General features: G+C 40.5%; 2 protein-coding genes across 3 annotated transcripts; one reads left to right on the top strand and one right to left on the bottom strand.

Annotated features, from left to right (window-relative positions):
- Positions 1 to 1571: 1571 nt before the first annotated feature.
- gan (gigaxonin) lies at positions 1572 to 18661 on the bottom strand. Of its 2 annotated transcripts, none has more exons than XM_067588735.1 (13): positions 18501 to 18661; positions 17626 to 17812; positions 17068 to 17182; positions 16530 to 16880; positions 13586 to 13654; positions 13299 to 13450; positions 12788 to 12909; positions 12484 to 12596; positions 11304 to 11453; positions 9222 to 9358; positions 7878 to 8012; positions 6959 to 7068; positions 1572 to 6842 (listed from the first exon to the last, which is right to left on the bottom strand). In XM_067588735.1, exons 2-13 carry the CDS (start codon positions 17808 to 17810, stop codon positions 6670 to 6672), a joined length of 1812 nt encoding a protein of 603 aa, XP_067444836.1. In that variant the 5' UTR covers positions 17811 to 17812; positions 18501 to 18661; the 3' UTR covers positions 1572 to 6669. The 2 variants fall into 2 exon arrangements, with proteins under 2 accessions (XP_067444836.1, XP_067444835.1); XM_067588734.1 differs by having other exon boundaries at positions 17626 to 17817; positions 18501 to 18660.
- On the top strand, positions 17644 to 25129 carry acd (ACD shelterin complex subunit and telomerase recruitment factor). The gene is made up of 2 exons (XM_067588733.1): positions 17644 to 17727; positions 22768 to 25129. Exon 2 carries the CDS (start codon positions 22841 to 22843, stop codon positions 24656 to 24658), a length of 1818 nt encoding a protein of 605 aa, XP_067444834.1. The 5' UTR covers positions 17644 to 17727; positions 22768 to 22840; the 3' UTR covers positions 24659 to 25129.
- The last annotated feature ends 1685 nt before the right edge of the window (positions 25130 to 26814 follow it).

Here is a 26814-nt window from a genome sequence, read left to right as displayed (position 1 = left end):
TCAGTCACAGGACCCAGGTTAGCTGGATCGTCACAAGAGCTGCTCACTTTAACTGAATTACCTCCATCCCGGTTATGTTAAGTAATCCTGTTCTGTTAATCCCTCGTCTAGACTTATCCTGACCAAAACACAATGCATACTGCTCATATACATAGACACCCAATTAACACTAAATACATTTTGACCACGCTCACATGTAAGACCTACACACGAAGCCTTGTCTGTTCATTTTCAGCATACATTTGAAGTATTCATAAGCAATTTCGCACTTAACACAACTTCATGTGGAAAGCAGTATTTTAAACTTGTACTAATGGAAAGAGCACTGATATTTAATGAAGGTCTGAACTCCTGAACTGAACACGGAGGAATTTTTGCCTTGCTAATTTTTGCCTTGCTAGCGGCGGAGCAAAAGGACAGTCTGTAAGCGGGACCATCCGTCCATCTATCCATCACAGAGCAGAATGGAATGGGCAGGTTCATGCTCCTCAGAGGATGAACCTTTTCCACTCTAGACATAATATTTCCTGTAGTGCCAGCCTCAGGTTAAGTCAGTCAGATAGCCATTAAACTTGCCTATCATATATATGTAAAGTGCTATTTCATCACACTGATTCAATTATCAGTTCCTTCAAAATAAAGTAGAAAATGCAGAGAAGAGATTTTTTGGTTTTGCCCATTTTTTAAGATATTTAGCAATAAAATAAACAGAGATTTTAGAAACAAATCATTAGAGAGCCTCATTTTTTATACAGAATTTGTAACAGAAACTCAGTTTCTAAATGACACATATTTCCTGAAAGGTATAATGGTCTCCACTTTGTAACCTGCATTAAATCATAGTTAACAGATATTGTGTCCATGTATTTAAGCCTGGAAACAAGGGAGTGGGAAAAGAGGGAATGTGCATTTAGAAAAAAGAGGAATTGTCTCATTATAAAAAACAAAAACACATTTGTTTAATAGAAAAGAGAAATATGTTCTATTAAGTGCATGTGTATTGTACTTTTTGATGTTTTTTTCTGTTTTATGTCTTGTCTGTGTTTTTAATTTTAATATACATGATCAAATTGAGCTAAATTGTCAATGTTTTTATTGTATTATTATTGTACAAACACTAGAAAACTGAAGTTAAAATGCAACTGCTTGACAGTAAAGTAAGACAATACAATATAAAATGTTGTACTAAAGCGTTTCTATTTTCTAGATTTCATTTTCAAATTTATTCACAATATCAATTTGTCATTTCAATATCCAAAGTCCCATTTCAGTTTCTTTTGAACATTTAACTATGGTCTGATTATCCCAAGTAATAAAATCATTCACCATTCCATCTAATTGTCAATTTTCCCTTTCAATCCCAATGAACTCCGCTTGAAAGTCAAAAAATTGCTCAACTTTGTATATTTCTTTATAAATCAGAACAGAATAAGAACAGAATAGGCAGTAAGTGGATGACAGACAGATTACATTTAAGTCTAAGGGCGCAGCTCTCAGATAATGGTACAAGCGTTTCAACTATTGTTTGGTTGCGTACAAACAGAAAGCAAAAATAATTGTGAGAAGCCATATGATTGACCACTTTGGTGCTTTAATTCCTTTGACGTAAATGGATGACACTCATCAACAACATCTTACAAAACTTCCTCATGCATCAGTTACAAAAGTACAAACTGAAACAACAGTTTCACTCCTCATCTTTCACAACATAACTTTGGTTAAAGCTAAGCTACTTTTAGTTTAGCCTGCTATTATTTTCCCTTATGGTGAGTTCCAGTGTATCACAACACAGACAGTAATAAGGTGTGAGAACAAGTGCTGTTTAGGATACAGAGCAGCTCGGAAACGTACTTTATTTACTGTAAATGATAAGACATTATGGAATGTTAAGTGTCTATGCAAAAACAGGAAGCTCTACGCGCATGTAAAGCAACAATATTCACAGTCAGGTCTCACCAGACTGGTCCTGCTGCTTTCTAGTGTTGTGAGTGTGACAGATAGCTCCAGGAAATTCTTTATTTCAGCTTGTGTCATATCACTTTGCACATAAATGTATGAGAATTTTTGTGACATGTCGATTACAACTGGGGTTTAACACAATGGCCAAAACTTAAACTGAAAACAACTTAAATGTAGTTGTTGCATCTATCAAAAAACCTGCATGCTGTTGCACCAGCTGTGTTCAAACATTGCTGCTCTTGTTTGCCAGTTGGGACTCACTTGTAAAAACATTGCTCCATAGTGCTGATAGTGGTCAAAACCTACACAGGATAGCCTTTAACTATTGAAGGGGAACTCCACTGATGTAACACCTCAGCATTACTGCATATGTGAAAACAATTGTATAAAGCCTTTTGTGTCTCCAGAGGGAGCAGTAATTTATCATTCAAGTGATGCCTTGAGTGACAAAAAATATGAGAACAATCTGGGGGTGTGGAGTTCGAAAAAAAAAAGTTAGCCAGCACATGTCGGCTTATTGCTGGTATCAGGTGTAGTTGTCTGGCAGATGAAAATATCAATGGCCAAAATGTCTAATGGGAAATATGCCGATTGCCAAATAAATAAATTCATTAATAGCGTATTAAATAGCCTAATATTGTGTGACCTATAAGATGTGTTGCCAAGACAACTTAAATACAAACTTATATATATTATTATGCAAAAGTTTGGTTTTGCCTCTGCTATTAAGACATTGAGAGATTCACTGAGTGTTTGGTCAGATGTGACTAAGTGTGGCATGAGATTGCAGCAGTTAACATGACACTGAAAAGTCTTACCGTTTTCTCTCCGGTAATGTTACATCCAGCACTGGCACAATGAAACAAACAAATCAGCCTGCAGCTCCACAGTTTAATAATATGTAATTGATCAGTAGGAGGTTTAACTTTTCCCCGGCCCCAGTGAGGATGGGAAAAACGTGTAAGAAATTTTAAAGAGATGATGGTGACTGAGGAAATTTAGGTGTTTAACTTATAGCAGGGTGCATAAGAGTTAACTTAACTTACAGGGTTCAAAACTAACTTTTTCACCACCTTGTATGTTTGGTTCCTGTGTGGATGAATCTGCAGATGCTGAGTGTGGACACATGATGCAGCCAGTTTCATTATGAGAGGTGGGCTCAGGGAGACCGCAGCAGGTGGAGGCGGTGGCGGAGCTGCAGCTGCAGGCTGCATTTAATTAACAACAGCAAGGCTATTTGTTTTATTGTATTGTTTTAGCCTTTATGATCAGTTCACAAAGTTTGTGAAGAGTTCATTCTGCTGACTAAAATACATTTGTTGGATCATGTTTGTGTTTTAGTGTTTTATTGCTGTATAAATGTAGGCTATTATATGGCTATTTAAACAATATGTATGGAATTCTGAAATATTAACAGACATATTGGCTGTCAGAAAGTCTTGCATAAACTCTGGTTTTGATTACTTTAGTTGTAGTGACAGTGCAACTACATAAAGTGGCAAGTTTAGTGTGAAACCAACTAGTTACAACCAGTGTTGGGCAGTAACATGTTCATTTTGTAATGCGTCACAGTAATGTGATTACTTTGTTCAGTAACGGGTAGTATAAAGGATTACAATTTGAAATTCAGTGACTAGGTAACTAATCCCAGTAACGCTCTGTTACTTCGAAAGTCTGAGGGTGGACTTGTTTGCTGTCTTCCTGATAGTTTGATGGAGGGTTGATCTCAGTTTGGTCTCTGTGGTCTCTGTAACATTAGCTTGGTGTGGGGGCTGGAGGTGTGAGGACACCAAAACAGATACGTGTTGTGTCTTCTTAGCTGGCTTGCTAATGTTAGCCACTGGTAAGGCTACATTCAGGAATCAGCTGGTTTAGTTCAGATTTGGAGCCTGTGAGAACAAATCAGCTTCACTGAGAGGATGAGACTTCATGCAGTCAATGAAGCTAACGTTAAGCTAACTGTTGATGGCCAGTAAATACCTCCAAATAAGGCTGGCTGCTTGTTAAACCACAATGTCTTCTTTTTCCTTTTCCTACATGTGTTGAAGAAGCAGCTGTGGAGACTTTGAAGTTGTTTAAAAGCACCTTTGATGGAGCTGGGCTGAGTAACAAAAGTAAAGTAATGAGCAATGTAGCTAATTACTTTTGCTGTTGAGTAATTAGTAATGTAACTGCTTTATTAATGAATAATATGTGATGTGTAAATTAGTACATTTTCTAAGTAACACTGGTTACAACATACCAGTTAATGTTGACTTTGCACTCAAACTTACAGTCATATGAACATTCAGCTGGTGCAACAGGCTGCTGCCAGTCAGTTATAAAAGGCTTCTCTCCTGTGGTTTGAATTTTAGTGGCGTGACCCTTTTGTTTACATTTGGATCCAAATTGCATGTTCACATAAATATTTACAAAACTGTTTGCTTATATTTTTATTCTAGAGGTGACGTACTACTCCGACTCCTACTAATTCTCACTGCGACACGTCATCATACAGTATTCGTTTAAACCACAGTTTTAACCCCGTATGTGTCTTTGATGTGTGTGGATATCATGAGAGGTGTGTCTGTATCAGTGCTGCATGAACTCTCACTGAGTGTGTGTGTCTCTACTTCGTATGTGCTGCCCCTGAGCTGACGACAGACAGCAGCAGCTGTAACTCACACAGAACAAACGGGGTCAAGGGATTCCAAAACTGTACTGACTGGAAAGCCAGGTCAGAGGTCATGAAGGCAGCAAAACACATCCAGCGACTCAAGAGTCACTTGCAGCAACGTCTATTTGTGAACCAGCTGGGCCCAGAGAACTTGGTCAACCGTTGAAAACTGATAATCAAGTAAAGCGCTTGTGCTCCGACGTGTGTACATTCAGTCCGTGTGCTCAGTTAGACACTTCAGTGAAAATGTGGCAGTCATCTGTCTAGAACTGTTAGCAGTGAAGGAGATGCAGCAGATACTGTAATTAAGTTCAGATTTTTACTCCTTGAATGCTTTTCTGTGATTCATGATTTTTAAGTCCTCTTCCATTCATACACCAGTCTGTGCAATGTATTCTGGGATTAATTTAATAAATAAAGTTGATAAATTATTGTTTACATGAACACATTTTTCCCTCAGCGTTGCTCAACTACTACTTCAGTTAACAATATTCTGCTCTGTCCAGAATTTGTTGCACAGCTGTTTTTATCTGAGAGTAAAACGGTAACAGCAGTTTTCCAGTGACAATCATGACACTAAAGGCCCCAGTACACTGTTATTTTGAGCTGTCGTAGATGAAACAACAATGAGAGAAACATAGTGAAGTCTTCGGCCACCAAAGCCTGTAAACAAGTCCCCCAAATTAATTTTTTTGTAACTGCTTTCTGGAACGATACATAAAAGCGTTTTGTGATCTGACGTCTTCTCATTCCTCATCTTGGTTAAGGTTAGGGAAAGATCATGATCATGGAGCATGACGCCAATGTCTACTCAATGAGAAACGGCACATGAAAAGTGCTGGATTAAAGTCTGACGTTTTATTGACGCATCCATTCCAAACTTCTTCCTATGCAGACTCTCTGGCTCTATAACAATTCCCACAGCTGCTTGAGTATTTGTCAATTGAACATAAACATGTGTAATTTTGGGGGAATTCACAGAAATGACAGCCTCAAGATGGCCTGCTTCAAAATTCTGTTGTAATTTAGGATCATATTGTCACAATGGGACTGATGGGATCTTACTACATGAAATGACACAGTCTACACCGGGCAATGCGATGTTGTAGGCACCATTTCTGAAAAGGTAAAATAAGTATGTTTTTTGTTTTGCTGCATTGTCAAAACTCCAGGTCAGTGCAAACACACAATATGGGTGGATGTCTCTGATAGCGTATACTGTACGTTTTCTATTGACATGGTACTGTTACCATTCACCGTGAATTCATTGCACAGACTGTGACCGAGATTTTATTAAAGCTCACACATGCATCGTGTGCCTGGACTCAAAATGCATTGCATTCTGGTCTATAGTGAGGCTAGAGTAAAGTGGTGCAGGCATCAGCCATGAACAGTGGATTTCTCTCAGTGCGACTGCTGTAAAACGTCCCTTTACTCTCCGATTCTGCAGGGACTGACATCAAAATCTGAAGTTTTAGGTCACAGAAAGATAAACTATCGTCAAACTCTACTGCAGCTGCTGCAAATATCTGGCTATATTTTCTACGTTTGGCCTGAAAGACCAACAATACAACCACCAAATAACATAATACATCCTAAAATGCATATTGCACCTCAACAATACTTTAAAAATGTTTCCTCTAAAATGTGCGTCATAATTTCTCATGTTACAATATGGTCAAGTGTTGTTGAATTCCCTCACCAGGCAGCAGATCACCAGTAAACATTAAAAATGAGGAATGTCCGCTGAAATAAAAGGGCAAAAAAAGATCAAATCCCACGTTAAAAAGAAAACTAGTTAATAGAAAATTTGCCATAAAACCTATAATATTAAAAAGTGTTAAAGATGAACTTCCTGTCCCATCAAGTCGTACAGCATAGATTCAGCAGAACAGTCTTCAGTGTTAAACCGTTAAATATAGAATCACAATCCTCAACATCTAGTGACTATAATATTTTAGTGTTCAGAAATTCCCAGATCCCAGACCTACGGTGCGTAGAAAGTACCAGTGTGGAAAAGTGAAGGAGTACGGAGCCGACGCAGGTGCAGCGGGTCAGACTCTGATTCGGAACATGCCCTGGCTCAGCTGAAGGCGGAAGAGTCGACAGTTGGCGATGCGCAGGGCGGTGCAGGTTGTTTTGGAGAGGTCAGTGGGTAACATGGGCTTGGTGCGATGCCATGTCCCGGTGCTGCGGCGAAACTCGCGGATGTAGTCGAAGCTCGTACCTGTGCGCGCGGGAGACATCAACGTTACACTCTGACATATTGACATCGCTGTGATGCTGACCTGTTGTTGTTTTGCACGGTGTTTTATTATTATTTATTTATTTTTTTTTACTGACCTGTGTCCAGGTCTCCCACCACATAGATGCTAGCTCCAATCGCCACGGCGCCGTAAACGAATGATGAGCTGGTCTGGATACACAAGCTTTGGTCGTCCAGGAACATCCACCTGCACCCGACACACAACAACGATCTCTTTACATCAGTATCAGAAACAGTAAGCTAGTGCTCTAGCCTGGAGAGACCTTGGGTGGAAGAATATAATGAAGTTCTTTAAAAACACCGGCACATAAGACTCTCCTATGAGAGGACACTTCATGTCCTGTAAATGCAACAGAAAAGGTAAGTCATTACCATGTGTTCTGGGATTACTCATTGGATTTACAAGAAAATGGATGTAAACAGAAGTTCCCACAGTTTGAGGATTAGTTTAATGTGATTCATCATATGTTTTTGTAACGTAGAAACGAATGTTAAGATCAGATCTACAGTAAACCAGCAGGATTATATTTATGTCCCTTAGCTGCTCTTGAGTTATGATCTGTTCTGCTTTTTTCTTCCATAAACAAAGGTAAAAAGAAGCATTGGAAGCACAATGCATGTTGATGCCCCTCTTTTAACTTCATTTTAAGTATTTTTTAAGCATGTACGTGTGTGGATTGATGTAAATAGGTGTGAATGTCCACATATATATGTGAGTGTAAGTGTGTATGTTTTTTTCTTTGTTCTTTTGGCTCTAAATGTTAAAAACTGGAATGTGATGGGAAGTCTGCTTATGCTGTATATCATGTACTTCTGTTCCAAATAAAAATTAAAATAGACTCTAACCACGTAATTGCATAGTTTGGTTCAAGTCTGGTGGCGACTGTGTGAATACTTTTTTTTTTGTCTTGAGGAGACATTCCTGCTCATAAAAAGTTAAAAAAAATTGAATCGCTGAAAAAATTCCTTTAAGAAAAAAAAACCAACCATACAGACCTCCTCATCTCGTCATGGTAGAACTCAGACTTGCAGGTCATCATGTGTCGTTGCTCTGGGTTGTCGTTCTCTTGGCTTCTCACCCCGCCGAACACGTAGAGCTCCTGGCCGACGCCACACGCCACTGACCCGAATCTGACCACGACAATTTCATTTTAGACATGTCAAATATAGAGTTCATTTATTTAATATTTGAAGGGAGTCTGATCATCCTCAGCCAGCACCACATAAAGAATTGTGACTGAGGCTGTGACTGACAAAGAAGGGATGTCAGTACTGATGTGATGCGCCTACTTACAGAAATGACTATTTCCACATCAAAAAACAAACAAACAAACCTTACTGATCTGACTAACTCACAATAGGTCTTGAAGTCCCCCTCCACTCAAAACTGTGTTTTGCTATTATCACTTCACTGTGATTTTTGAATTTCACTGCGTAGAGTTTGTTTTCACATTCATCTGCTGAAAGAGGAAAGTTTCTCTGTGCTCACCTTAAATCTCAATTTGACTGTGTGTCTGTATGAGCGTGGTTTGTGACGTCACATGCTTGAGTGCCAGTCGTGGTTGAGTGCGCAACTTACACAAGTGTGATGTGGAAACTTGAATCCTCCAGTGCACAAACACTGAGAATGAACTTTTAACATGAACAATATTTGCATGTTCATACAGTGGCTTTTTAATAAGGAAATGGTAAGAGACTTTTTGTGGTCTTTAACCAAAGGAAGCAAAGCTAGAGTAGCTTCTTGAAGTGATGCTACAAGCTGATATACCAGTTGAAAATCACTCTTCAGGGAATGATGTCACAACATCTAGACGGTTCAGTGTTATTATTGGCGATTAGGATCAGTAAAACATAACTGGTATTACACGTCCGGAGATACACAGACTGAAAGATTGTGAAAGTTGAATGTTTCTTCACATCTCCATGGTTCCTGCTGTGACTAACTAAGTACATTATCACGCAACAGCCTCAGTCAGAGCTACTTCATCTTCCGGAGCACCATTTTTACATGTCAAGTCTCATTGCGGAGATATTTGTCAAACTGAAACTAAAACTTACACCTCCGGGAGTGCAATGACCAAGAAGCTGTGTTTCACTTCCTGTTGTGTAATACATACAAGTGCAAAGTTCAGTAAGGAAGGCTGAAGTTAAATGAGTGTATAACATGGGGCGAAGAACATCTACAATGGAAAGAAAGAAGGAGATAAGAAGTCCATAAAACAAGAGAAGGACAACAAATATTGACTTCAAACTGTTTGTACCACAGCTGATTAAATCAAAAGATCCTATTTTCTTTTGTCCGGCTCCACAAAAGCTGATGCAATCAGAGGCCGTGGTTACCTTCTCTCTTTCAGAGGACAGAGGCCCGTCCACTGCTGGGTTTTGGGGTCAAAGCATTCAACAGAGTCAAACAGCTTCCCGTAGGAGCCCCCACCCATGGCATAGATCTTCTTATTCATGGAGGCATAGCAGCCGACCTGAAAGAGGAGAAAGAGATGAGTGTACAAGTCACAGCGCGTGGAGAGAGGTTAACTGTGGAAAATGAATCACTTAGTCTACAGTCTGTCTAATTTCTGGACAAGTTTGGACAAGGGTGGTGTTGGCCCCCGGGCACCGCTCTGCATGGTCATGTCAGTTCCGTTGTTAAGTGTGTGTGTGTGTTACACTGTCTGGAACAGTCAGTGCAGAAACTAAAGAACAGACAGAATGAGTGAATAAGTAGGAAGATAAAGTCCATTTCTATATTTGTGATCCACAGAATTTTCAAAATGTGTTTTCTTGAGCGTCCGCCGTTTCCATCTCTTTCTGTGTTTTAAGTCACAGAAACTGAAACAAATTGAATCTTTCGAGTTTGAACTGTTGGTCAGAAGAAACAAGCTATTTCAGGATGTCATCAGTTCTTTATGAATTTTTAAGAATATTGAGAAAACAATGCTAAAACCAAGCAGCAACCTCCAGGGCTGAAAAATGAAGCCAATGAGGAAGTGCAAAAAACTGCAGTTCCTCAAACAACCACTTGAGGCTGTCTCCAAAAGTGAGTCAATCCCCATAGACCTCCATGTTACAATGTCCAACTTTACAGCAGGAATAAACATGTTTACAGCCTGGTACAAAAAATGGTTTTGGTCTCTATAGCTAATTTCCCCTTTCATGACAACTGTACAGGGGGTTGAATTTTTTTTTAGTCACTTGTTTAAATGTTATTAAGGCTTAAAGTTATGCATAATTAAGGGCGTGGCCGCTTTGAGTGACAGGTTGCTAGCCGCTAGGTGGCTTGTTTCGGTAACCAGGCTTCATTCAGCCCGCCTCAGCTCCTCCCCAGCTCCACACTCTCGTCCAAATATGGTCACTTCTCAAAAATCAAGATGGCGACGGTCAAAATGCCAAACTCAAGGCTTCAAAACAGGAGTCCACTAACTATTGGGTGATGTCACAGTGGCTATGTCCATTATTTATTATATAGTCTTTGGCTAAAACTCTGCTACTGGCCTCTAGAGGCTGCAATTGTCATTACACCTCACAATACACATGTTTAACTTGCTTTTTCTTAAAGCCATATATTTAAAAGGATTTCTCCTCAGGGAAATGTAAACGGGACCAAGGGATGGTTAAACAAATCTAGATGTAATACAGGCGTTTCAACCTGCGTTTAATATGCCCCCTCCTGGAGGGTCTGGAGGGAGCTCAAAACAACATTTAAGAAGTGACATATTTTTACTATTCTATGAGATAATTTTGCCCAAGTGTTCAACTGTGTTACATCAGTGTTTCCCCCATATTCGTTCTAGCACCGCTGCTAAAATTTCAAAGGATCATTAATCAATGGGCTACTAATGATTTCCATTTGCACGCTGTGTGAGCATGATAACTACATTATCGTGGAATTGTTTTGAGTCATCGACTAGTGCATCAAATCCAAGAATCCTCCCTCTCCTCATTCTTCAAAGGGCACCTACGTCAAAGGTACTGTTATGAGAGTAACGTTGCTCCTTTAGGGCAGTGCATAATTTGTGTGGTGTAGAGCGAGCAGCAGAAGAGTGACATGAATGTGAGCGGAGCAGAGATAAAGGTTAGCAGTAAGAGGTCAGACTGGCAGTCAATGTACAGTACAGACTACATGTGTGTGTCATTTAATAAACTCTGCAACTTCTCAAGACCAAGAAAAGTCTTTTGTTTCCCCAACTGCTAGAAAAGTGAAGGGGGTTAGCCCCGAAGTTAGCGACAATGCGTTAGCCTAACCTGACTAGGCTCACTTAAGGTGGATTGACCTTTAAGGTGGACCAGCTATTCTCATTTTAGTGTCAATCTCAGCCATTCCTACTGTAAACAGAGAGTGGGGAAATGTCTGGCTGCTGAGTCTCCTCCGAGTTTGGCCCTGGCACCCATCCCTCTCCTATTTTGTGAATGTGGTATGTGTGCTACCTTGCGAATCATGGTCATGCTGGTCTGCAACTTCCAGGTATTGAGATGAGGGTCAAAAACTTCAACAGTGATGAGCTCTGTTTCTTCATTCTCTCCTCCGAGAACATAGATGAGACCATCGAGCTCCACCACGCCAAAGTTCTGACGTGCCTGTGTACATCAGTGACATGAATATCAAACCACTGTGCTGGAATCTGTACATCTGACTACACAAGAGTCTGAGAGAAAAACCCCTTATGACGTCATCGGGGTCATCTCATCTTGAACTTGGAGACTAAAAATTTGGAAAAGGCCTGCATTATAAACAGGAGGCACATTTACAAGCCAGGGAGGGTCTCAAAAAAAAGAAATGACAATATTGAGTTGCATTATCAGAAATGCAGGATTCACTCTTGACCTACAATAGATACTAGAAGTCAGGATATTTCGTCCTGTGTTGCATTGATGACCACATATTTGAGTAATCTGTCTCAAAGTCCAACTGCTGTATGGAGTATGACATCAAGCTTCATCTCTGACCCTTTAACCACATACCATCTGTTGTTGTAAGACATGACTTTACTAACAGTTCCAAAATGTGGTTGATGAATCATTACACCAATCTACAGGAGGTGCTCTGGCTTTGTACCATCTTTTGAAATCACAAGACTGCTTTATCGTCTAGTTTTTTTAACATCCCGCTGTTTTTTTACATTTTTGGTAGTTGTTTACATTACATTATTTTAATCAGATATTATGATCTATCAAATATTATGAATACACTGAAGAGTGGTTTTGATATACAAGCAGTATTTACAGTGTTCACTAATATATAGTCGACATATGTGAGTGACACCACTTTTGTCTATGAAATGTGAGTAGGTGACTGTAAGTTGGTAGTGTTGGTGTCAAATATGTCTGTGCTGCCAACTGGGACTGAAACTGAATCTCTACTGCAGCACTGCTGACACCTAGTGGTCATGAAGTCAAATAATTAAAAAAAAACAGAGTGTACTGTAACATGGCTGCAGAAGTGAACTTTCTATGATGGACTGATAATAAATCTACCTTAGAAATCACAGACTGCAGCAAATTCCAATTGCAAAACTTGTTTTCATTCCTACATTAATCTGCATGGTAAAATACTTGTAATAGAAGGATGACTGTAGCTGCTGTGACCTCAGGAGGCAGGTCAGTATACCTGTAGCAGTGGGGGTATGGGGCTCCAGCTGTTGGAGTCAGGGTCATATTTCTCTCCACTGTCCAGGACTGTATTGTGTTCATCTGTTCCACCCATCACAAACAGAAAACCCTCTAACAGAAAGGAAACAAAGTTATTACCGGTTTGTGCATTTGCTGAATCAGCAGTATGCACTGTTCTACCACATGAGAATTCTCTTAAGCCCCACTGTAGGTGAGAGATCAATCATTCAGTGAAAAGATGTGTTTTATGCATCATGTCAGGCATGGTGGATGTATTTTCCAGCACTACGCCCAGCACTGACCGGCAGCAACCACCCCGTGGCCCAGGCGGGCGATGCTCATTGGCTGGAGCTCGATCCAGGCCTGTCTGTTGGTGTCGTACAGCGGACACATGCAGCGCGTCACAGCGGTCGGCTTCCTGCTTCTGTAACAGGACAAAAACCATCAGGAAGTGAGCCGACTGTGATCTGAGTGAACTCAGCACTAATTAAACCTCTTCCTCTAGTTGTGATCACGTAGCACTCTTATACACCATCATCAGTTTCTCTGTCATTGAGGGCAAAAACTGTCTTGGACCTTATTCACACATGAATGAAAACAAAAAAAGGCCAGTTCAGAAACACCAGACGCTTTATGTGTTTAAAAAACATATTTTTCATGCTTACTAAGTTCTGTAAATTTACAGCTACTCATGTATTATTCTCATGGATTATTATTATAACATAAAAGATAATGAGAAGCTGGTGATGAATAATTATATGGAATCCAAATAGAATATTGATGATACAATTAAGACAGCAGACAGTGACTCACTTGCGATCCTCTCCTCCGGCAATAACAATACACTCAGAGTAACCTCGAGGTTTGAAAGCGGCGAGCATGGCCTCGCCCTGCGGCTGACTATCCCCCAGCACCTGCTGACAGTGCTCCCTGATCACCTCCCTCATCAGGGGCTCCCCCATGGCCTGATGGGATAGGAGGCAACACACACACTGAGATTAGCTACTGAGTTAACCAAAAACCAGAAAATGTGACCAGACCTTCACGTCGTTAATAACACTTGCAAAGCATAGATTTTAAATTTGGGAGACTTTCTGCACCTGCTCTCTCAGGTAGCTCACGTCCAGACCCTGCAGCCACACTGCAGACATCACCTCCTTCATGTGCACCTGCAAATAAATACAGAACCAGACTAATTTTGAGACTTTACGTAATAAAGGCGAGCTTATCAGTTAAAGGGGCATTCCACCAATTTTATACATGGAGATAAGGTTAATAGTCATGAAGAGCACTACGCAGGCTGGAGGAGGTTTTACAGGTTTGAGAAAATAACCCCAATGATGTCATCAGGGTTATCTTTGCTTGGAAAGCAAACTCCAATGATGTCATCAAGGTTATCTTTGCTTGGAAAGCAAACTCCAATGATGTCATCTTTGCTTGGAATCAGACCACAAAATCTATATCAAAAAGCCAGTATTACGAATTACAAGGAATGGAGTTTGAAAGACACAGGCCTTTACCTAGCAGAGGCTCCAACAAAAGGATGCTATCGAGTTGCATTATGGGAACTGTAGGATCCAGCCTTTCTAGACCTTGACTCATACTAGAGACTAAACATCAGTATATCTCGGCTGCTGCTGCTTCAGTTTTGATCTTTTGTTTTTATACTCTGTCTCTTGCGAATTTGCTAATTTTATCAAAGTGTAATAAAAATAACTGCTGGAGTGCCCCTTTAACAATGCCATGTGAAAAAAAAATACATTCAAATGATTCTGTATCGTTCTCTCCTATAAAGAATGGTGTTATTTCTAAATGTTAAAATGTTCCAGGGCCTTTAGTAATATTCTTGAAGAGGAAACAAAACATGAATTTCACAGTCCCCTGAAAGGCCTACAAGGACATACAACCTTCAAAAAACACTTTCATGTTGGGTTATTTAAGTAAAGGGCTGATACTCATTGTTCTAAGCATCTGAAAAACTTCAAATTGTTTCTCCACTATTTTGCTATCATTCCAGGCAGCCATTGATTTCCATTTATTTTCATTTCCATATAAAAAAATTTGACTCTTGCAACTTGTTTGAGTTGTGTAATGTGTCACAGTGAATGTCAGCTCTACATTAATTATTATAAATGTTTCATTACTTTAACAAAAACAAATGCAGACTTGATGATTTTTTTTTTTACTATACTGATACTAATGGAAACAAATGGATGTCTAGAAAAAACACATTCACATTTCAAAAACACAACAGCATGTTTGTTAACCTCCTCCACTCCCCGAGGACCCTGGTGTCCATGGGTGACATCACTGTCTTTCAGAGGCAGTAGCGGGCTCAGTTTTAAAGCTACAGTGAAGACGGTATCATACCATGTCGGTATCACCATGTCATGCTAGCTAAATAACGCTCCACAATTATGCTAAATTTTGGTGAGGGAAAAACTAGCATGGCCATTTCAAAAGGGTCCCTTGACCTCTCACCTCAAGATATCTGAATGAAAATGGGTTCTATGGGTACTCAAGACATGCCCACTTTATACTTATCTCATGCAGTTTTTTGCATGCAATATAAATGTCTTATTTTCACCTATTCTTAAAATGGTGTATTTGGATATTTCTGCATACTGGGGTCCCTAAACAGTCTTGGATTTGCATGGATTGGGTCTGACTGGAAAGCTGACACTCTTGTGGATTCAATTAGCACAACTGTATTCATGTGTGATGATGTTAGTCTCCATAGTAGCCATTTCATTGTAGTAAGACCATTTTTGAAACTTGACCTCACTGTATAAAATGACCTATTGTGACTTAATGTGAAACTTTACAACCACAAACTAGAGATCGAGGGCATTCAATTCAGTCAAAACTAGTTACATTTTGCACCAAATCTGTGTAACAAATGGTATCAACCCAAAAATTGCTGCAACAACTCATAATTGAGCATGGGAATGGCCATCATATACGTCTATCATAATATTCTCGGCCCTTATACACTCTAAAACTTTCAAAATTTGATGAGGTGCCTAACCAACACACAACGTTCATTACAGATTTATTACTAGAAAACCTTGACACACAGTGCTGAGCTACATCTTAAATTAATCTTCAGGTTTCCAGCTTTCAGATGATGTATACCACTTGTATGTGGCATATACTGCTGACCTGCTGTCTCCCTCTAAACATACCTTATCCCTCCCAAAAATGGGTCTGTGGTAGGGGGATGGGTGGGAACGAAAGAGGTTAAATACTTGTGAATGTGTTACAACATGAAAAACTACTGGTGTGCTCCTATAAGACACTATCCTGAAATACCTGTTCTATACATAGCTCTAGCTGCCACGTATATATGTAGCTTTCACTGCACTGATGTCAGAAGCTTGATCTCTAATTTTCTAGAAATCACATATCAATCAAATAAACCCCTTAGTACACACAATTATAGACAAATTAGTTGACTAGGTGTAGAGCTGAAACCACTGACTGATTAGTTGCCAACTATTAAATGATATACAAATAAATATTAAAACATTTCCAAATTCTCTGATTCCAGCTTCTCAAATGTGAATATTTTCTGAATATCTTTGGGTTGTAGACTGTTGGACAAAACTAAAACCCTGAGCTCTGAGAAACAGTGATCGATATTTTTCACCATTATCTGACATTTTATAGACCAAACAACTATTCGATTAATCGCGAAAATAATCAACGAATGAATCGATAAAGAAGAAGAAGAAGAAGTGACTAAGAGAGCACAAACCAACATCCTGATCAACTTGTGATTAAAAATAAACATTTCTCCAAAAAAGTGATGTATTGTTAGAATTGACAAAATGTCACATAATTATGCAAAACAGTGTGGTTCACAAAACTGTGCTAAAATTTTTGAAAAGGCCCATATTCCCATTATAACTTTATTTCAGTCAGTAAAATTGATTTATTTTTCTAATTAGCCATTGATAAGGTGAGAAAAAATGTTACCTGTCTGCATTTTCCCCACCTCTCTTATCTCATCCCCACACTGAACCTGAGGTGAGTGGTACCCACCCTGCGATCCTCCGGGTCATGTGCAAACCATCGCACCACAGCCTCCAGCACGTGCTTTTCGTTGCCCACGTTCAGCTTCTCCATGGCCAGCACCTCGCAGAGCCGGTCCGGAGGCATCTCCCTGAACTCCTCTGTGAGCGCCACATCGCGGAAATGCGTCTGCAGGAACTCAGTGGCAGCGTAGTGAACGTGGTTAAGGCAGTAGTGCAGAGAGAAGAGTCGGATGCCGATACAGTTCTCTGCTGTGATGCAGCTTTCCAGGAACTGGCAGCACAGGGACTTGAGGTCAATCATGAGGAGCAGGTCAGATGCCTGCACCATGTCCTGGATGGTCTCTTCACTCAAAGTGATCTGTGTGTGAAGGATAGACACACACACACACACACACACACACATGCAGATACTGAGACAAAGAGAAGGGTGGGGCAACACAGGCCAAATATCCACAACAATATATCTGGATGGGCAGGAAACAGTGTGTCATTTAAGTTTACCACACTTAAAACCACACCTTGCTTTTGAGAGCATCCACACTTACTTCACCACTGAAGATGTAGTCCAGGATCTGTTTCATGATGGACATGGAGACCCCCTGCAGCTCAATCCTGTATATTGACCCATCTTCCTTTGGAGGATTGTAGTTCAGCTTGGTCCTAACATTAAATCATCAACACAGCTGAATATGACAGAACATGAAAATAAAAAATAGAAACCTGCAGCACATTATTAATTTATGCTTTCATTATTAATTTCTAGTTGACATTGTGGGTGTATGTGAAGTGCTGTTGTGTTGTTTTGGTTTATACTGTTTGTTACTTTGCTGTTATATGTTTTAATTGTAAACTGCAGATGAATATTAGCTTTAAGCTAACTCTGGTGCAGTGCATCAAATGTTAACATTTATGTGTTTACTGTACATTGTCTCAATAAATACAATACAACTTTTAGCCTAGTGGTCAGTAGTAATGCTATTGTGAACGTTGACACACCCATGTTGCTGTAACATTGGTTACACCAGCTAAAGATAACAAATTCATGATCATATCTTGACTGGTGTGTCTGAAAGCAGCAGAAGGTCACTGCCAAATTGTCTGACCTGATATAAGGGCTGGCTGCAGCCAGGATGTTTTTCTGGACAGGGAGCTCCTCTCCATCCACCACCAGCAGCGCATCGTGGAAACTTTTCTCTTGCCAGAAGGTACGAAGCACCCTGAGGAGTTTCTGTGAATGTTGTGGGTCCAAAACCTTAGAACCAGCTTCACTCGATCCAGTATCGGGCATGTCTAAGCTTGTGAAAGAAGAAAACGTCAAGCAGAACTTCATTAAAAATATCTCCCAGTTATATTTCACAGCTACCTATCAAACGTAAGATAACAATACAACATAATTTAATTCGTCTAAAACAAAAGATAACACAACATTTATTTAGGTAACAACTGGCTACTCATCTAATCCTCCTCTACTACAACACGCCACAGTGGGCAGTACTGAGATCGTTAATAAACATCCAAACGTTCAGATTTATCTGAAATAAAATGCTGCTAAGTGCATCACTTGTATGCCGAATATTGTGGAAAATTATAACGATTCGTAATTGAATCATTCGTCACTCAATAGATATGCAATTGTACTGACTCTGAATGGCATTTTTAAACTGGCAGGTTTCTAAACGGAGTTTGGCGACGCTGCAGATGTAACAAGGCTAGGCTAGTAGCAAAACAATCCAAATGTCGTTCAACAACTGTTCCTATGGCAAAGACGATATAATGTCGCTAGCAAGATTATTTGCAATTCAGCGTTGGAAGTAGCTAAAGTTAGTCTTGTTAGGTTAGACAACTGAAACTGGTAAATGGGGAAAGCTATAAACACGATAACTAAGTCAAGCCTCAGCCCTACAGTGTATGTTAACTATGGTTAAAACTTGTCATGTCATGTTTTTCATTTTCCAGTTGACTTTTTCCAGTATCTTACCTTAAGACTAGGAAATGCGCCTTTCTTTCTTATGGGCACAGACTGTTGTTGCCTAACTGCATGCGGGAAAACATGAATCACTCGAGACGAAAATGTTTCAAGTGGACGTGAAGACATGTATTATGCTGTGTTCAAAGCCATAGGAAAGATGGAAAATGGAAAAGCCCGTGTGAATATATCATTGTGTGGGCTACGTATCCAACGATAGCCAAACGTATTCATAGAAGAAACCATTTTGTGAGCTTTCATAATACCCACGGCAGCAGATTTGCTGAATGGTTTTAAAAAAGTTAGGTCTTTTATCATTACGGCCCATCTGATTGTATAATTATCTGGCTCTTGAACGCAGCATCAGCTAGGCGGAAACACGTGTGATAAACAACGTTCGAATATTTAATGAGCAACCTGTACACTAACAGTATTGTGAGTAAATTACTTCCGCAACTGCCACTAGTAACGTTGTATTAACGACTTTGTGTATTTTGTCTTCACGAGCTATGATTTACAAAAACAACTTTGTGTGTTTTTTGTCTAGATTTCGGAGTGGTACTGCAAAGGTTTAATTAAAAAGAAGTGGAACGGGGCCATACTGTCAAACGGTCAGCTTAAAGGACTCGAGAATATATGGATGTATTATGAAAGCTCTTATTATACATCCATGCGAGAATACCGGAGTATTTCCGGTATCAGTAAAACCTTCTTCTGGGTTGTGGGCGTTTGCCGACAACTTGAATGGACAGGAGAAGGCAGGGTAACGTGACGGATCAGGAAGTGAGATGGGAGGAATTGGAAATAGGTAGCTGGCATGGATAGCGGGGGGCGGGAAAGTCTAATTTTTTTCCCACTCGCATTCCGCGAAGACCCGCCCTATTCTGCCTCTGATTGGCTAACACTCGATTCCTTCGTTAGTTAAATTGGTTGGGTCAGGGCCGTATACGGTTGTGGGTTAGGTTTGGGCATGAGGAGTGAGGTGGTTAGCGATAGGGTAAGAATACCAGGGTCAGAGCCAATCAGAAGCAGAATAGGGCGGGTTTCGCGGAATGCAAGGGGAAAAAATAAAACGGCGAGAACATGGGCGAGAAGGTTGATGTTGTTGTGAAATGGAAGGATAAAGCTATGACTGGGCCATAGTCAAGATCACCCAGTACAAGACACTTTAAAACCTTGTTGGGAGAAGCAGAGGAGGGAAACAAAAAGCTTTGGATGGACTGTGGACTTTGGAAGAACAAGAATAAGAGTTTATTTGTGATTCACATACCGTACAAGCATCTATTGATAGTTAGCACAGTTACGTTCAGATCTACACAAATGCATCAAAGATTTGAGTTAATTAAGTAGGAGTGAGTAGCATTTATTGTTCCAGAGTTTCATCTCAAAGTAGGGAGAGGGATCGGTGAGGAATTATCAGTTTACACAGGAGAAATGTTTGCAATATTGTCAACAGTGCAGTGGACAGAAGATACAAGACCATTGAGAGCAATCATTTGTTCACATTCAAACTCATCACCATCAAGTTTACAGTACAGTCATTCAGACAGCAGGACAGACTCTTTGATAGAAGTACAACAAACATACAGAATTCAAATGATGGGTCTTACAGTAATATTTGTAAGGGAACCGGCACATATTGATATCAAAGAAAATAAAATGTCAGATAAGGTTGCAAAGGAGGCCACAAAAATAATCAGTGGTTTTGCAGTGTTGAAATGATGTATGCAGAAAGGAACAGGAGAGATCAGACAATAATATAAAGACTTAGATTTGGACACACTGGACTAAACAGTGCACTATTCAAAACAGGTGAACATAATACAGACAGATGTGAATACTGTGGGCAAGAAGAAACAGTAAAGCATGTTATGTTACACTGTCAGAAATATGAGGCAGAAAGACATCTGATTCAAAACCACAGAAAGACAAAAGTATACTTTGATCCATAGATATGCTATAGGAGAACTCAAGAAATTAGTGTTATTGAATCCTAGTTCAATATCTTAGACTAACTCATTTAAAAATATATGAGTTATTTATGAATATTGTAAATACTAGACATTCTGATCCACACTCCATACCAGTTGGTGGCGGTAATGCACCAATTCGTTGTTTGCCAACCGCCATTAAAACTCAAAGAAGAAGACGACGACAAAGCAGAAACACGATGTTTGTGATATTGTAGACCAACGGTCAAATAATAATAGACTAGAACGGGAAAAAACAGCTAAATGAAACCTTCAGCTCAGAGCAGACTGATTGTGAGCAAAGTGTGACAGCACCAGCAAGGCAAAGAGGAATATAAAGTCATCGTCAAACTTTCTCAAGACTGCATCGTGTGGTGAGTGGAAACCAATTCAGCAAACAAAATCAACTAACAAGCTGCTGTGTGAGGTTAAGAATACGAGAATATTACGAAATGGATCATTTAGGGATGAGGCACAACAAGGGAAGGCCATACGGCTGAAATAGATCGATCGATAGATAGATAGATTATTGCACTTGCATTAGCAGCGGTTGTGTATTGCACTTCGAGGCGGGATAGTTGTCTGTTGGGGGGGGGGGGGGGGGGGGGCGTGTTCACCGCTTGATGATAGAAAGTTGGCCCAAGGGAATACCTACAGTTGTGTCAGTTGACCAAATGTGGTAGGTGCAAAATTGTTGGAGGCGAAACGTCTGAAAATAACTAGAAATGAAGAGAAATGCGACAGCCTGTCCGTCATGATCAAATTCGCTGATCCTTGACTATCATGCATTGGATAGCTATTGTGTTGGATACATGAGCTGTTAGGTTAGGCCGTATATTCCTCCACCACTGTGATGCTTCAAGTGCCAAAAGTATGATAGCCTATCAAGAGTGGTGCAGAGTCAGCAAAAAAAGCAGCAGAGGTGCAGAGAGTTCAAGTCTCTAAGGGATTACGCATGCAGAGGCAGCGAAGAAGTGTCCAGGCTGGCAGATGTCTCTAAATCAGTGGGAGCAGAGAGCAACAACTGACCCTGTGGGGAATGTGACAAATTTGCTGTAAAGGAAGATCTGCCAATAGTGGGCAAGAGTGAATTTGTCTTGTTTATGGTAGATGTGATAAATTGTTCGGCACAGAGGGACAGGAAGACTGAAAAGATCAAGATCACAGTGAAATCAGCTGAGAAATACTTTTAATCAAAGGACATCAAGATGAGGGAGTGAGAACACTTGCACAAACCCAGGAGTTGCAGAAAGTAGGGCTACATCAGGAGAAGACCTAAATTTACCATTCAGTCTATTTGAATTAAGGAGAGCCATTTCAAATGCACTGCAAACCTCACAAGGGAAAGATGGTATCTGTCACCGCATAACTCATATGAAAGACAGCACACTTGAAGCAGTATTAATATTGTTTAACATGATGTGGGATGCAGGCATAATCCCATCAATATAGAAGCAGTTATAGTAACAATACTAAAACCAGGTAAAGATTCATTGAATCGATCAAGCTACAGACCCATCACATTAACATCACATATAGGGAAGACTGGAACGGATGGTAACAGAGAGATTAACACACTGTCTAGAGAGTAAAGATCTATTTTCTACTTTCAAAGTGGATTTTGTAAAGGGAGAGAGACAATGACTCTATTTTATGTCTGGAATCAGAAGCCAGGAACGCTCAAACCAATAAAGAAATGGTTATTGCTGTGGTTTTTTGGTGTAAAAAAAGCTACTGAGCCACACTCTAGTCCAGTAGGTGGTGGTAATGCACCTATAAGCTGGTTTGCCAACCGCCATTAAAACTTAAAGAAGTAGTATGGCATGGGTGTGGATTTTAGTCAGATAAATCAATTTAAAAATAATTCTATGTGGAATTAGTAAATCTCCATTGTATCGTGTATATATTGACCATATTGATCTGTTCAAGAGCACGTAACATGTGCTTTTATTTTGATGGCAAACTCCTCCTCATTCATTCTACTTTTATCTCTCAGCAACTTGACACAGCTGATGCCACCATAACTTTGAACAAATATGTTCATATGTTTTTGGCAGGAATACACAGAGTTAATGTAAAAGACAACTAGCGTGGCCTAAGTTCATGTGGCGCTATCTTAGCTAAGAAGGAAGTGCAACATTTCTGTAAAACTGGAAACGTCCAGTAAAGTGGCAGTCCTTACAAAAGTTTTTCATGCTTAAGTGATCATTTCTGCCAACTACATAGCCAGAATGTGTCAACATTAAACACAGAAATAAGAATTCGATAATGGCTAATAGCTGGTGTGTCTTTTTTTATGATGTTTCTAGTTCCCGTGGTGATGTTGTGACGGAGGAACCACTGAGCATTGTAACTGGAGACACACCGTTTGAAACTACAAACATGCCTCGACCTGCTCGGAGCAGACTGTCTCCGTGGATAGAGAGTCTGATCCAGAGCTTTGGCAGTGAGGAGGGCAGCAGCAGCAGTGGTGGGCGGCTGAAGGCTCATGTGATCGGGGTGGGTCAGATGTCTCAGTCCCAGGCCCAGAGCTCTGAGGGTCCCACAGGGCTGCTCTTCCTGTCCGACGGGATGGTCCAGATCCCTGCCATTCTAACTGCCTCAGCCTGGGAGCATCTTCAGGAGCAGGAGGACCGAGAGTGTTTCACCAGCCTGCTCAACACCACGGTTTGCATCCAAGACTACCGGCTACAGTTTCACATGGCCCCGGAGCAGACCAGGTGCAGATTCTTTTTATCAGTAGGAGAGCTGGTCACCACTGCAGCCGGCCCAGTTAAGGACAACACCCCTTGCTGCACCACACTGTCCTCTGTCAAGCTGAAGATCTGTAAGACATGGAGGGCGCTGCTGGGTCAGGAGGAGCAGGATTCTCAGAAGAGCCAGTGTGGGTTTGATCTGTCAGAGCTGCTGGGGGAGTGGCAGCATGAGTGTCTGCAGGCCGTGCTGGAGGACATGCGAGAAAGACTGATGATGTCGAGGAGTCGACCTGTGAGCCCGCAGCCCTCCACCTCAACATGCAACCCGCTAAAGACCCACCCAGACACGCTCACCGCCACAAGCTGGGACGTAGACAGAATCAAATATAAAGGTGTGAAATGTTTCAATGTCCCCATGAAGTGTCTTCTCATCCCAGAAGAAGATGCAAGTGGGCTTCTCACTGCCTCTGAGGTCAGAAAGACAGATTTACCAAGCATTTCCAAACATTCAGAGAACACCGAGCCTTCTGTTGACGATGTCGACTGGCGAATAGCTGAGCCAGCAGTTGTAAAGAGAGAACACCACACCAATGAGAACCCCCCTCTCCCTGAGGAGGACATTGTGCTGCATGAGGACACCTTCAAAGGGATCATTGACTGCGACATCAAACCCTTATCCAACCCTTGGGACATTTTTCCTCCACCGTGTGAAACCTCCTCATCCTCTGATGCGTCCCCAGAAGCAACACCGAACCAGTCTCTGCACAGTCCCACCGCCACTAAGTTCACGTCTGAGGAACCTGTGATCTTAACCAGCACGCAACTATCCGTCCACAGCTCGAAGGACTCCGCGCACAGCAAAGGAGAGAACAGCTTCCTCCCGCCATACCAGAAACTGCCACTCTCCACCAGGCTACTCAGCGCCACCACCTGCTGTTCAACCTCAGTTTCTGTGAGTCCACCAGAACCGTTAACCAGACCATCAAACATATCACCTGCTGCAGACGAACGCCGCACCCACACAGCACAGCCAGATTTTCCCGCTTTGAAACAAGAAAACCAGATTTTGGACATGCAGGAGGAGACTGCTCAGAGAAAATATAGGAAGGCAAAGAGAAAGAGAAGTGAGCCCACACCAGAAGCAGTAAACATATTAGTGGAAGAGGAAGAAGCTCAGATAAGTGGGAGCCCTCCATCATGGCTCTTTGACACTCAGACGGGCCCCATGGCCAAAAAAAGCAGCAGCAGTCTGCTGCAGGGTGGACCTGTAGGGACGGCCTCGAGAAAGGTTCCCACTACTCACAGCGATGGCAGGCCCTTCTCTTACTCTTACCAAGTGTCAGGTCAGAATCTGACAGACTTGAGCCGAGTTAAAGTTTCAGAATCGTTGCTGCACTGGGCAGTGACGTATCTTGTTGTTCCAAAGCAGACAGATAATCCACACGACACGTCAGTAACGTCCGATCACACGTCATCTAGCAGGACCAACGTCACTTCACTTTAGCTTCAAAATGCTCAAGATGCTATTTCAGTTGTTTTCAGATTTATGGATATTACAATGTTCTCATCCTTAAACCTGCTCAGATTTTTGTAAGAAAGTCTTATTGATTTGCAAAGTGAAATACAGACACATCTAATTGTGTAATATACTGTATAGTTAAATCTATTTTGTACAGTAAGCGTTAAGCACTGAATAAAAAAATCTACAGTTTGTAAAAGATAAATTGGTACAAAAAAAGTGTGTGTGCATATATATATGCCACTGTGCTAAATGCTCCACTATGTTCATCAGCTTGTTGCTAACTTTGTCTGTCAGCTGGCCAGGTAGTGCACAGTGAGTTTATCAGACTTTTTCAGGGTGGAATCATTAGCATTAGAGTGCTCTGATGTTATTGAGCAACATTTATACTGAAAGCACTGTTCACTGAGTTTACGTTCTTGATAATGTTATTTGAATAAAACTCAATTTTGCTCATTTCGGTGTCATATTTGTACCAGCTGATAAAAATTTAACTGATTTGTGCACTGGGGAGAGAGGGGTGATGGGAGGGCTTCTGGCTTCCAAGGGGGGGGGGGGGGGGGTTGTGAACCACCGTACCAGATTATTACTTGAGTAACAGTAGTAGTTTTCTATTTGTCCAGAAGATGTCACCAAATACAAGACATGTTCACGCTGGAAGTAGATTACAGTAAGTGGATAGGGTCAAAAATACAGATGTGACAGAAGCTATTCAAGTATAACCAGACCATTTGAAATGATGAATATTTGTAGCTATAGCTAGGCTTTAGCTGGTACTGTTATATAGAGTGACTGTTGTAAATGATGCAACAAGTCAGGATTTCTGAATCCCATAATTGCAGGTTACCTCTCATGACATCATCAGAGAATAGTAGTGAGTGGAGAAGTTTTCATTAAATTAGTCAGAGTGTAGTGAAGTGTATGTTATTTATGTGCTGGGTCAAAGGAGGGTCGATGGAACAATACAAATGAGGAACTGTGGACTATTTGACTAGGCGTAGTGATTCTTAAAGTAAGATGAAGTAACTCTTGTAAACGGAAATAACACATCCTTCCTCCTATGAATTAAAAGTTGAATTCCTAAACAATAAACCACACTCTTGTTCATTTCAACACTCAGAGATTTTCAGATACAGACTGACTTGGTCTGTTATGACCAGTAGCTTATTGTAGCTAATGTTAGCTAAACTATTATAGATATTGCTGTGGAGCCAACATTGCTTAATTAGTTGACTGACTTTATGACTCTTCTACTCGTGCTACTATTGCACTATGTTTTAGCATTTAGCTTATCTCATAGTTGTCATTTAAATAATAAAACACACCCTTGCTGGATTTAATACACTCAGTGGTTTTGCTGCTACAACCTTACTTGGACTGGTATGACCAGTTGCTTATGGTGGCTAATGTTAGCAACCTTTTTTTTTTATTGCTGTGTACCTGACATTATTGAGTTAGTTTGCTGACTTTATACTTTATACTTGTGCTACTGTTACACTATAATTTAACATTTATCATTATCTCATAATCATCACTTGTGGCCACTAGGGCCACAGTTCATCAAAAGTTACACAAGTTCACTTAAAAGTAACCACATACTGCGTGGATACATCACCTCTCTCCCTTTTGATAGGCCTGATCTCATCAATTTTAGGCTCAACACATCAGAAAGATCTTCAACATATCTGTTAGTCCTTAGGATATCAATAAGCTCTCTGACTCTGACACAATTTGTGCTTCAAGTTAATCACTTCAACTAAAATGACAAACTACCAATCACGGCTTAAGCCAAGACAGTCAAATGTCTAAGGAACTGTGTCAGAGTGACAGAAGATACTAAAGTTGTTTCCCTATGTAATTTCTCAGTGACACTTATATACAGTGACCCAATAACAATGTCAAATTTACATCAGTTTCAACCGTCTATGTCCCCTATTCACAGTGAGTATATGATGTAAAACAGAAAATACAAAAATTAAACAAACACAAATATCTCAATACCACAAATTCATGTACATTAGAAAGAAAACACAAAATTTGAATCCCTTCCAACACCTCATCACTATCCATGCACTGTTGTCTATGTGGTCACAGCATTTCATTAGCTGCAGTATTGGTCCTGCAGTACGCTAAAAATATTT

The sequence above is a fragment of the Thunnus thynnus genome, chromosome 5 (assembly GCF_963924715.1).
Source record: "Thunnus thynnus chromosome 5, fThuThy2.1, whole genome shotgun sequence".
Taxonomy (NCBI): domain Eukaryota; kingdom Metazoa; phylum Chordata; class Actinopteri; order Scombriformes; family Scombridae; genus Thunnus; species Thunnus thynnus.
This window is presented reverse-complemented; position numbering and strand designations above follow the sequence as displayed.